At 40.7% G+C, this 11,102-nt stretch overlaps 2 protein-coding genes across 2 annotated transcripts; one reads left to right on the top strand and one right to left on the bottom strand.

Annotated features, from left to right (window-relative positions):
* Window positions 1-2,618: 2,618 nt before the first annotated feature.
* On the top strand, window positions 2,619-7,422 carry psme3ip1 (proteasome activator subunit 3 interacting protein 1). Its single transcript, XM_082541138.1, has 8 exons — window positions 2,619-2,638; window positions 3,515-3,646; window positions 3,738-3,836; window positions 4,861-4,983; window positions 5,317-5,449; window positions 6,132-6,217; window positions 6,412-6,603; window positions 7,038-7,422. Exons 1-8 carry the CDS (start codon window positions 2,635-2,637, stop codon window positions 7,040-7,042), a joined length of 774 nt encoding a protein of 257 aa, XP_082397264.1. The 5' UTR covers window positions 2,619-2,634; the 3' UTR covers window positions 7,043-7,422.
* Window positions 7,423-8,651: 1,229 nt separating this feature from the next.
* On the bottom strand, window positions 8,652-10,993 carry exosc6 (exosome component 6). The gene is made up of 3 exons (XM_082541139.1): window positions 10,903-10,993; window positions 10,302-10,627; window positions 8,652-9,321 (listed from the first exon to the last, which is right to left on the bottom strand). Exons 2-3 carry the CDS (start codon window positions 10,577-10,579, stop codon window positions 8,775-8,777), a joined length of 825 nt encoding a protein of 274 aa, XP_082397265.1. The 5' UTR covers window positions 10,580-10,627; window positions 10,903-10,993; the 3' UTR covers window positions 8,652-8,774.
* Window positions 10,994-11,102: the final 109 nt, after the last annotated feature.

The following is an 11,102-nucleotide window of genomic DNA, read 5'->3' as shown; positions in this document are numbered from 1 at the left end:
TGACTAATCAACCCACAAGAACATTTGGGTTTCAGTTATGTGCATGCGTTTTGAACAAACAACAGTTATTTTAGAGACACTATGGCTGAGGCCATTACTTTCATTGGACTGGGACAGAATATATTGTCTTGTAATTTCAGTTTTTCAGCTTAGCAATCATCAATAGTTACTATTTTGGTCGTAGTGCATCATTAAATGAGGAATCATTTATAATATCTGACTTAACTTCGATATAATGTAACCCTCAGCTGAATAAAACCATTGGAATGGTTTTCTTTTCTTTCTTTAGGTTTTATTTATATAGCACCAATATACAACATCAGTGCCCTTAAGGAGCTTAGAGATCTTAAAGTAAATGCCCTACTTTATTAGAGATAAAACTCCAACAATCGCATGATCCCCCTGATTAAGCACTTGATATGGCTGGAAGGAAGAACTTCCTTTTAAAAGCAACTGACTTCTAGGAAAACCAGGCTCAGCGACGGGCAAACACTTACTGCAGCAGGTTAGGCTGTCAGAGGTTGGACTATTAAACCGGAACAAATTTTCAAAATATAAAAGTGATTCTAAAAATAAGTTATGCTTGAAAAATTGTGTTTGCATGATGTGAGGCCAGTGATGTCATCCACTGGCTTTTGAAGTCACGTGTAAGAAGCTGCAAACCTCGTGTTATACTTATCATCCTTTTTGCTTTTTGAAAGCAGATGTCACAAGAACGGGTTGGATCTGACTGTGAAACTGAAGGTTACTTCATGGCACTGTACAGTCATGTGATAGCAACTTGCCAATCCGTAAAGCATAACATGCTTCTGGACAAAAATGGGAACCATTTATTACAAATGAAACTACATGTTTCCTACATTTGTCCAGCAACACTTGAAACTATCCGTGAAACTTTAAACTAGCCAAGAAAGTGTTTGCAGAGGGAAAGAATTAAGTGAGTGGAGGATCATTTTTCTTTAAACTGGACTTTGCTTTAGCAACACAGGAGGCTGTAGCCTGTGGGCGCCGCTTGCTAAACGTACACATTCCATCATCTGGAATCTGTCACTTAAATCGAAAAGGCACTTCAAGAGGTCATCGTGAACAAGACGAACGAGTAAAATAAATTACCATCTACCCTTAAAATGTAGCTGAACAGTCCTCCAGAGATACCTTTGGACCTCATTAATGGATTTTAGGCGCCATCTTGTGATCAATTTAGTAACTGCTTACAATCTTATTTTTATGGGTTTACTTATACTCATTAGTTAATCTGAGAAGGCAAACTTACAGGGAAGGTCGAATATATACAACTTTGTACTGTATATTCACGGTTTTATCTGCAAATGTAATTTATTTGAAAAGCTTTAGTCTTTTGTTATTTTCATGTTTATTCCGTCTTGTTTTGAGTATTGTTTGTTTAGACCTCTATTTATTTGAGGTTTTGGTTTGTTTATTTTTTCTGGAAAATGGAACTACAAATGGTGCGTATAATTAAGGGACTCTTTAATTATACGCGCAAGAAGCACACGATGTAGATATAATTAATAATTGACAACAACTGTGTCTACTAATAAATCTAGGTCATCGGTAATATTCGGTAGGCCTTTTCTGTTAAAAAATAAATAGAAATAATCTATTAACATATATTGAAATCAGAGCAGCGTGCGTTTAACAACAAAAAAGTGAGTCGGAACTTAATTCGAACGCCGTATTTCGCGACGAGCCGTCTTCAGCGTGACACAAAGATCATTAAACTGGAGCGCTAATTTAGCGAGAAGCCTGGATCTTGGTAAGGTTTATCCACATACAGGTCTTTAATCTTGATACGAGGCAGTCCTAAACTAAAGACTTCTTGGTCATGCATCTGAAAATGTTTCTTTTCAGACTTGACATGATGTTCTGTTGCTCTTAAAGATTATTTTTAACGCTAACGAAGCTAACGTTAGCCGCGGCTTTGCAACGCACAAGGCATCTGCGAGTTCAGAGTTTGCTGCTCTGCTATATAGGCAAGAGGTCAGGTGTGTGAGTGTTTCCTTTCATCTTTGTGTGTCCACAGCTTTAAGGGACTAACTTTGTGTAGCGGCTGGCGTTGTTCTCGCTGTTGTGTGTAACAGTGAGTGAATCATCAGGGCCCATTATAAACCAAATGCTTCGGTCAGTTAAGCAGATCTCTCACTTAATTCACTCGTCACCTTATTTCACGTCAGTTAAAGTTTTAAAATGGCTTCAATCTTCATATTCATCAGAGGGCTAAATAAAACCACGCAGATCGGTACAGCTTAGTCGAAATATTGTGCAGTGGTCTTGTCCAGCTGTTGCACTTGTTATTATTGCTTTGTATGTGATGAACTGATAAAAATAACAGGCTTAATACTATCTGCTGTAATGCCAACCAATGAAAGCTGTCACGTGATGGCCGTTTTCATCTTTTGTACCTTATTTTTAAAGTCACCAAAATATTTTGCAGGAAGTGTGCAAGCCAGTAAATTGATTTGTCAGGAAACGTGGCAAAATAAACTATCGTGAGACCTGTTATGACACGTGGTTTGGAGATGTCGACAACAAAAACACAGGAGGCAGTGCTGGATGTGGCAGAGTTGAAGATGTTAATATTTTTACTGGGAGTGACCACGAGGGACAGGATTAGAAATGAGTATGTCCGAGGGATCGATCAGGCTGAGCGGTTTGGAGACTAAGTTAGCTGGGCAAACAAGACTTGGATGGTTTTTACATATGCAGAGGAGGGAAAGTGCATATTTTCAAAAGATGTTGACGATAGAGCTGCCAGGCAGGAGGGAAAGAGGAAGGGCACGGAGAAGATTCATGGATTTCATGAAGGAGAACATGCACAGGGTTAGTGTGACAGAAGAGGTTGCAAAGCATGGGGTGAGTGGGAGGCATATGATCTGATGTGGCGACCCCTAAAGGGCACAGCTGGAACAAGTAGTAATTGTTTTTGTTTTATTTTTTTAATGCAGAGATGGACATTTCATCAGAAACCTGTTCTAGTGATGCCATTGTGTTGTACAGTACCATGTCACATTTATTCAGCAGACTGTAACCTCAGGTGGTTGTAAACAATTAACACTTGTAAGTATTGGGAATACGCAGTAGTCAGCTACAAAGTCTTTTAAGGGTTTTGCTTATTTTAATGGAATAGACTTATTTTTTGCTGAGCTATGTCAAGAATCAATTAATATTCTGTGTTCTTTGAGGAAAACCCAGAGGTACTGATTGAGCAGTCACTTGTAAATGGTCTGTGTCCAGTGCGGAGATGGGACAACACATTTTAGAATGGTATTCAGAGCTTCTGTGTGGCTGTAGAGCAGGTAGTCTAATCTGAAGGTTGGTGGTTCGATCCCCGACTGCTCCAGTCTGCATACCAAAATTCTAGGGCAAGACACTAACCGAGAATTGCTCTCCAATGCGTCCATTGGAGTGTGAATGTTACACAGAAAGCACTTTGAGTGCTCAGAGTAGAAAAGCGCAATATAAGAGTCGGCCAATTTCTGTGTTTTATGTTGCGCAGTTGTAATGGAAGGAGCAGAAGGAACAGGTGTCGACCTCAGCAGGAAGTTTGTGTCTGAAGCAGAGCTTGATGAGAGGAGGAAAAAGAGACAGGAGGAATGGGAGAAAATCAGAAAACCTGACGACCCAGAGGGTAAGAACACATATCCAAAACTATACAAAACCTCTAAAGGATGTCCCACTGTGCATGTAACCCCTTTATATTTGTCCTTTGTACTTCTCAGAGGTCCCAGAGGAGGAGTATGACCCACGCTCCCTCTTTGAGCGGCTGCAGGAACAGAAAGACAAGAAACAAGAAGAATATGAGGAGCAGTTTAAATTCAGTAGGTCTTTGTGGGTGTTGCTCCACTTTTCATTAGGGTTTGAATGAACACTTTTCTTCTGTAATTCTGTGATGTAAGAGATAATGAATAATGTATTATCAGCAGTATGTGTCAGTACACTTTAATATTCAGTTTCTAAAGGTTGTTTTTGAACAGCTTCATAGCAAATGTAACTTAAGCTTTTTAGAGCACAAGCCACCATTTTTAGACATCATTAAGGTCCACTTATTAATCCAAGTCCGAATCAGCCTTAAAATTGTCTTTGGCTCTTGAGGAAACTTTGTAAAGTCTGTAGATTTAATCTTGAAGAGTTTATCAGAGTTCCAGTGGTGTGAAACTTTGTGCCCCTTCCTGATTTTCTTGTACGTTTGTCACTCGTAAATGTTTCAGATCATTAAACAAATTGAAATATTAGACAAAGATAACACAAGTAAACACAAAATGCAGTTTTTAAATGAAGGTGTTTATTATTAGGGGGGCAAAAATCCAAACCTACATTGACCTGTGTGGAAAAGGAGATTAAAGTGGAGTAGATCAAAGGATCCTTAAAAGCCAGACATCACACTGTGATCCAAGGAAATTCAGGAAAACTCTTTCACACCACTGTATGTCAGGTTGGGAATTGAGGTTCTTCTCCCAACAAAATAATGGGAATAACTACTCCCATAATTTGGTGCTTTTAATTCTGATGAAATTCAAGATTTCAAAAATGTCTTCACAACTTGGAAGCAATGATTACATTAAGGGAAACATTGAAATTTATTCTCCTGCTTCGAGTATCAGACAACTTACCCCCAGTTTTTACGTAGAGCTTATTTGGAAAAGCTCTCTTCAGTTTTTTCATTTATAATTCCATATTCAACATTTTTGCAAGTGATGTTAGATTTTTGTTTTCAGTGCTTCCTCAGATGACGCTACTTTGTGTGTTTGTGCAGTTTTTATGGCAGATTGTCTCTGGTTTGTTTTCGGGGAAATGCAGTCACTCTCTTGTCATGTGTTTGAGAGTATGTTTCTATGGTAACAGAGAACATGGTGAGGGGATTGGATGAGGATGAGAGCAGTTTCTTGGACGAGGTCTCCCGGCAACAGTGTCTGGTGGAGAAACAACGCAGGGACGAGGAGAAAAAGGAGCTGTTGGAATACAGAATATCCTTCATATTCAAACAGGGCACTTGCACGGTTGAGATTGGAGTCGTAGAAGCCAGCATGCAAACATAAAACCAGAATGAGAGTTGCATTTAAGTTTGCGTTATATTAAAATCAATAGCAATTCGAACTCTCATTCAAATACGAACTGCCTCCACAGCAAGATTTCTACTTCTGAGGTTGAGTTTTACATTCATATTCTTACTAGTTTGAGTAAAGCTTTCCAGTCTGCTCTCTGGTGTCTCCCTTCAGTTTTTAAATCCCCCACTTTTCCACGCTAGGACCCCATAAGGAGTTTTTTTTTTTTTTTTCACCTTAACTGTGTAGCTTCACAGCGCTCTAGTGAAGCAAGCATCTGCAGAGAGCCGCAAAGAGCCTGAAAAGAAGGTGGCACCTAAAGGGGTGGAGCACAGGACCAGCCACCTGTCACAGGCCCATTTATTAGTTGGAGCTGTAAAGAGACGCAAGTATGCACATGAACATGCACCATCCTTAAAACGTGTTCTTGTTGTTTTCACCTGTTCTCAGCTGCATTTGAATAAAACGCCAAATCCACCGTTTTACTTTTAAGCTTAAATTTTAAAACTTACTCTTTTTTTCCATTTTAAATCATGCTTTTTATTTGTTTCTGTTTTTTATTGTCTCTGTAAAGCACTTTGAATCACCTTGCTGTTGAATTGTGCTATATAAATAAACTTGCCTTGCCTTGTTTTTTAGCTGCCATTAGCCTCTGCCCTCCACCTGCCAAAATCCAAATTTGACTCTCCTTTAATATTACTTTGTAGCCAGAGGCTCTTGGGTCTCAAAGTGGAGATTCTTTATAAACATGCTGACTTAATGCTATCTTTGCTCAGGACACACTATTGAAAATGACTTCAGCTTTCTCGTTAAATAAAGGAAAATTAGTTTTTTAAATACTCCAGTGTTTTCACCATCTAGGCCCTAACTTTGTCTCCTTTTCTTTATTGTCTGGCTCAGACTTGTTTTTGTTCAAAGTACAGAGCTCAAAGAGACTAACAGTTTCAACAGCACCGACAGAGTTTGTTGATAATTGCCACACTCAGGAATTTCACAAAATTGCTGATATAAAAATATTAATTGGATCAGCTTTAAGTCTTGTTTTTCTAATCTCTTTGTTCTCTCTCCAAGTTCCTCACAATCAGACAGCAGTAAGAAACAGAAAGTGGAAATCACGGCAACAACAGCAACGACAGGAAATGGAGAAAAACACACAGGTGGGCAGCAGCCAGAAAAACACATTAATATGCAGCTCATATAATATACAGTGGAGTTTGTTCCCTGTGAGCCTGTTAAAAAGTGGAAATGGATGCAGATTCAGTGGACCACTCTTACTCTCTTTCCTACAGTTCAAATCACTGTGACTGTTGTATGTTGGCACAAGGTCTTACACTTAAGTTATGCTTTCCAGAAGAGGGGGGCGGAGCAGGAGCCAAAGATCAACAGACCGTCCCTGGCGTCACTGCAAAGCCGCCCTCAGCCGCCTTGAGCTCCGGCCAAGGCGTACTACACTTGCCGTCGGCGGCCGTGTGTGTCGGTGTTTTACCAGGACTCTGCGTTTATTCCGGCAGCAGCGACTCTGACAGCAGCTCGGACAGCGAAGGTAGCGTGGACGCAATTATGTCGCCGTACCCACGGCACAACAGGGCCTACAGATAGACATACAGCAGCATCCACACACAAACTGACGCATGTTGGCAGCAATTAGAAAAGGTGACCTCACATAACACATGCACACACAAACTGATTAAAGTCATTTATAGAGGCATATCTGCAGGTAACAGGAGTTATTGTCAAGTAAGTCGTACACCTGCAACACACAGCAAGCAAACATTTTATGAATTCCTGTTGTTTTCACAGCTGTGAGTTTAACTGTTGCTCTTCGTCATCAAAGTTCAGCCCAGTGATACAACCCTAATAAACCAACTTTAAACTCTATTATGAGCTAAATCTGTGTATCTATTTGTGTTGTTTTGCAATTGTGGCACCCAAACATGACGCCTCCACCCTTCCTTCCCTCAATTGCATGTCACGCAGTTTAAGCCGAGCAACCAATCCCGCACTGCCTACCCTGATGACATCCTGCCCCCCCTACACTCCCTTCCCAACCCAAGCCGCAACGGCTGCAAGCTGTGCTATTGGCTGAGGGAACAGTGATTGACAGCTGTGGAGCAAGGAAGAGACTGCTTTAGACTGTCACATGACTCACACCTTTTAGCTATCTGCAGCAGAGGAGTGAGAGCAGGACTGCGTTTGGGTTGAATGCCGAGTCTGTTTGGATTGAAAAATTCTGTTTTTATTTGTGTGAAGTAATGTATGTTTGTTTAAAAGTTGCGTTATTCTGGGAAGATACTGGACTGTTTATTGCTGTCTCAGACTTTGGGGCGTCTGAGAAGAAATAAATAAAGAGATTTCCCTGTGTTGTGCCGTGTTTTACTTTGGAGTTTCTGAGAGTACAACAGAAACATATTTACAGGAAGTTTTAAAAAATGGCTCACGTTTAGGAAATGGGCATGATTATTCCTTTTAATTTGGTGCCTCTAAAGAGTGTAAATGTCTGTTTTTCTGAGAGGTTATAGGAAAAGAGACAGGGATTCATCTAGATTTGATGTTTTGGGGGCCTCAGCCCCAGTCACAATATCATGCATAATATTAATATTAATGGTAAGCAACTCTCTTCACATTTAACAGTTGGGTACACATAACAATTTTAACTTCCAAAGCAGCTTAACTAGTGGAATGACCTGTTGCAGTGACTAAGAATAATTCTGAATAAATAATGAATATAACACACCAGTTTAAGGGTGGACACTAGTTATCAAATATGAATCAAAGGGTCGATAATGTTGACCAGAATTTTCCAAAGTTAAAGTAAGAATTTTGCGAGGAGAAAGGAGAAACATGCTTTACATTGTTTCAGTCTGTTATGAATGGGATGTCACCAAAGTTCATGCATGTGAAGGCAGACAAGCTAATACTTTTGGCAATACAGTGCATGAAAGAGGTGGTCTAAAATAACATGCATATTTAACAATTGATTACAGTTTGACAGGCAGGGAATAATCTAATGTAAATCTATGAGGCTCTAGCTTTTTCAATAAAGTGTTTTCTATTTTTATTCTGTATTGTAGATGATTACCATATCTGTGTCACCAAACGTAACTTTGTTTCTTACATTTTAAGCCAGCAACATGTGACAACTTCTGCATGTAGAAGGCAGAGATAGGTCTCTATGATGCCCTGCAATAACTAAGCTCTTTTTGGCAAACGCTCTCTTGGTGCCAAAAAAATAACACAAAGTTTGGTACTCGGGATTGTGGCCCTGGGTATGACCCGTGGACATGATTTAGGGTTCATCAATGAAAACCAAAATAAAAGAGGGTTGTATAATTGTGTAATTAATGGTTGTGTAATTCTGTTTGTGACAGAAGGTGTTGACAAACTTTTTGTGACCAAATCCATCTGTAATTATATTGCATATATTGCTTTTATGAGGCTATTTGCACTGCCAGAGTGCACCTACTAAAAATATACCAGTTGAACAATTTCTCTCCAGTGTTGTGGGAAGCATTTAGTTTCAAATCCTGGGAAGAATATACATTAAATATAGTCCGTTAAATAATTTAATGAGGAAATGCAAAGAGGCGAGTCTCAGTTCATTTTTTCTTTTAATATATGAACTAATACCACACATGGAAAAATAGATCAAGTTCTTTAGTAACGATTGGAAATGATCTACAGGAAAGACTATAAACGGAGGAGTTCGTGGTTCACTCAGCTCTCTGATTGTGATGGCGCAGCTTTGCGCACAGCCTTTGTCAGGGCATGCTGGATAACTGGGTACAGTTTATAGCATCCCTCAATGCAGGTCCTCACTCCAGCGGTTAGAGTCTCTTCAGTAATTTCTCCATCAGACTGTAGTCCAGAAATCTGGTTCAGGCTTGGGAGGAATGCGACAGTCAGACCACCCTGGTTCTCACAGCTTACCGAGTTCCAGCAGTTTTCCTCCATGTAGGAGGGGTCAACCACATAGGAGGTGCCATCCTGGCGCATGGAGCAACCGAGGACCAGATCATACATTTCGATCCCCGCATCTGCAAGCGCAAGAGAGGCGCATGTGACGGCATGGGCCAGAACTGAACCGCTGTTCTCAAGAACCATCACGTTGACCTCGATCTGAGAGCGAGGGTATTTGTGGAGACATATGGCAGGCTGCAGGCTCTCATGTAACATCAGGGAAAAGTCCTTGTCCTGACTCCCCTGAATCCAGGAGCCCCTCTCCGGGCAGGAAAATGGAGCAAAGCGCATGTCGGTAGTCAATCTGGACACAGAGAAAAACAGTTGTGGTTGAGTCTTTTTTTTTTCTAAACTGTCACAGATATCAGTGTCCACTTCAAACTGAATGCTTTATTGGTATACCCACATAAGCTCAGTTTTCAAACTAACTATGGTACTAAATAATAGTTCACAGTGAGAAGTAATACAAAAACTCTTTTCAAACACAAGGAGTTGCCTCTTTGTGCACATTTATGACTTATGGATATGTCAAAAAGGCAGCACGGTGGTTAGCACTGTTGCCGCACAGCAAGAAGGTCCTGAGTTCAATTCCAACATCAGGCCGGGGTCTTTCTGTGTGGAGTTTGCATGTTCTCCCCGTGTTTGCGTGGGTTCCCTCCGGGTACTCCGGCTTCCTCCGTCCAAAGACATGCAGCTTGAGGGGATAGGTTAATTGGAAAATCCAAATTGCCATTAGGTGTGAATGTGCGAGTGAATGTGAGCGCGAATGGTTGTCTGTCCCTGTGTGTTAGCCCTGCGACAGACTGGCGACCTGTCCAGGGTGTACCCCGCCTCTCGCCCTATGACAGCTGGGATAGGCTCCAGCGCCCCCCGCGACCCTGAAAAGAATAAGCGGAAGCGAATGGATGGATGGATATGTCAAAAAGCGTTTTAATCCCTTTAAAAAAAAAAACAAAAAAACCCCCCCAACAACAACAAAAAAGTGCTGCATTTGGATTAAGTCAATAATGTCTCCAGCAATTGTTTTGGGAAAAAGTTAAAATTCTGTTGCATTTCAATTGTTTATGTGGTTTATTAAAGTTTAGACTAGTTTTCACGCATGTGTAGTTCAGAACAGTGGGGGAAATAATAAAAAAATCCAAAAATTCTGCTATCCATGTAAGACACAGCAGGCTGTATTTTTATTATGACTTCACAGTTTAATCAGCAGAAAACGATTTCTTTGTTTGTTGTGTTGTTAGAACAGTCAATATGCTTAAAGATTTAAACAAACAAACTCCATACCTTCCACATTTCATATTCGTCTCATCCTTCCGGTCTGTTTCTCTGGGGCCGTAAACGCAGCACATCAGCTTGGTGTTTCCAGCCTCCAAGTACGCGGAGCCTTTAGCTTGGCTCACCAGGCCACAGCGGACGAAAACGGGCCGCACGTCGACCTGATCCCGTCGCCGACCGTCCGCTCTGGGCCCCTTCGAGGGCAGAACCGCCGCTGGATCGCACGAAAAGAGAGACGGGCTCTGAGACACTTCTGGACCACGAACACGTTTGGTGTCAGTCGGCATGTTGAAGTAAATGAACCAAGCAACCGGTCCCGCACGAAATCTCTTCCCCTAGAAACATAGCATGCTGGAGAAATTCTTCCGCTAATATACGTACACTGAAGGATATTACATCAGAAATGCGAAATATCGAGTACGTACGGATGCATCAATATTTCATCATTATTACTAGTCAGTTCGTATGCCATAAAATAACAGTCACAAAAAAGTGATACATGTTATTAATCAAGGACAGAATAAAATCATTTCTTTAAAAAAAAATGTAAATAGATAAATAACAACATTAGTTTAAAAAGTTAGAGTACTTAAAACAAAAGCTGGCATACATTGGGCTTGCGGACTTTTCTCACATTTCTCTACATCAACTAACATATTTAAAAACGACAACAAAAATCTGAGCTGACACCGTTTAAGTTGCATCAGCCAAAGCACAGAGGTTCGTGTCGCTGCCGTGGCGGGCTCGGTTAAGAAGGACAGTAGATTTGTCCAATAAGAATCCAGAATTCTTGACTTTTCTGTGTAGCCG

The sequence above is a fragment of the Aulonocara stuartgranti genome (genome assembly GCF_965226115.1).
Source record: "Aulonocara stuartgranti genome assembly, chromosome: 7".
Taxonomy (NCBI): domain Eukaryota; kingdom Metazoa; phylum Chordata; class Actinopteri; order Cichliformes; family Cichlidae; genus Aulonocara; species Aulonocara stuartgranti.
Note: the sequence above shows the minus strand (reverse complement) of the source record. Positions and strands in the feature narration are given on the sequence as shown.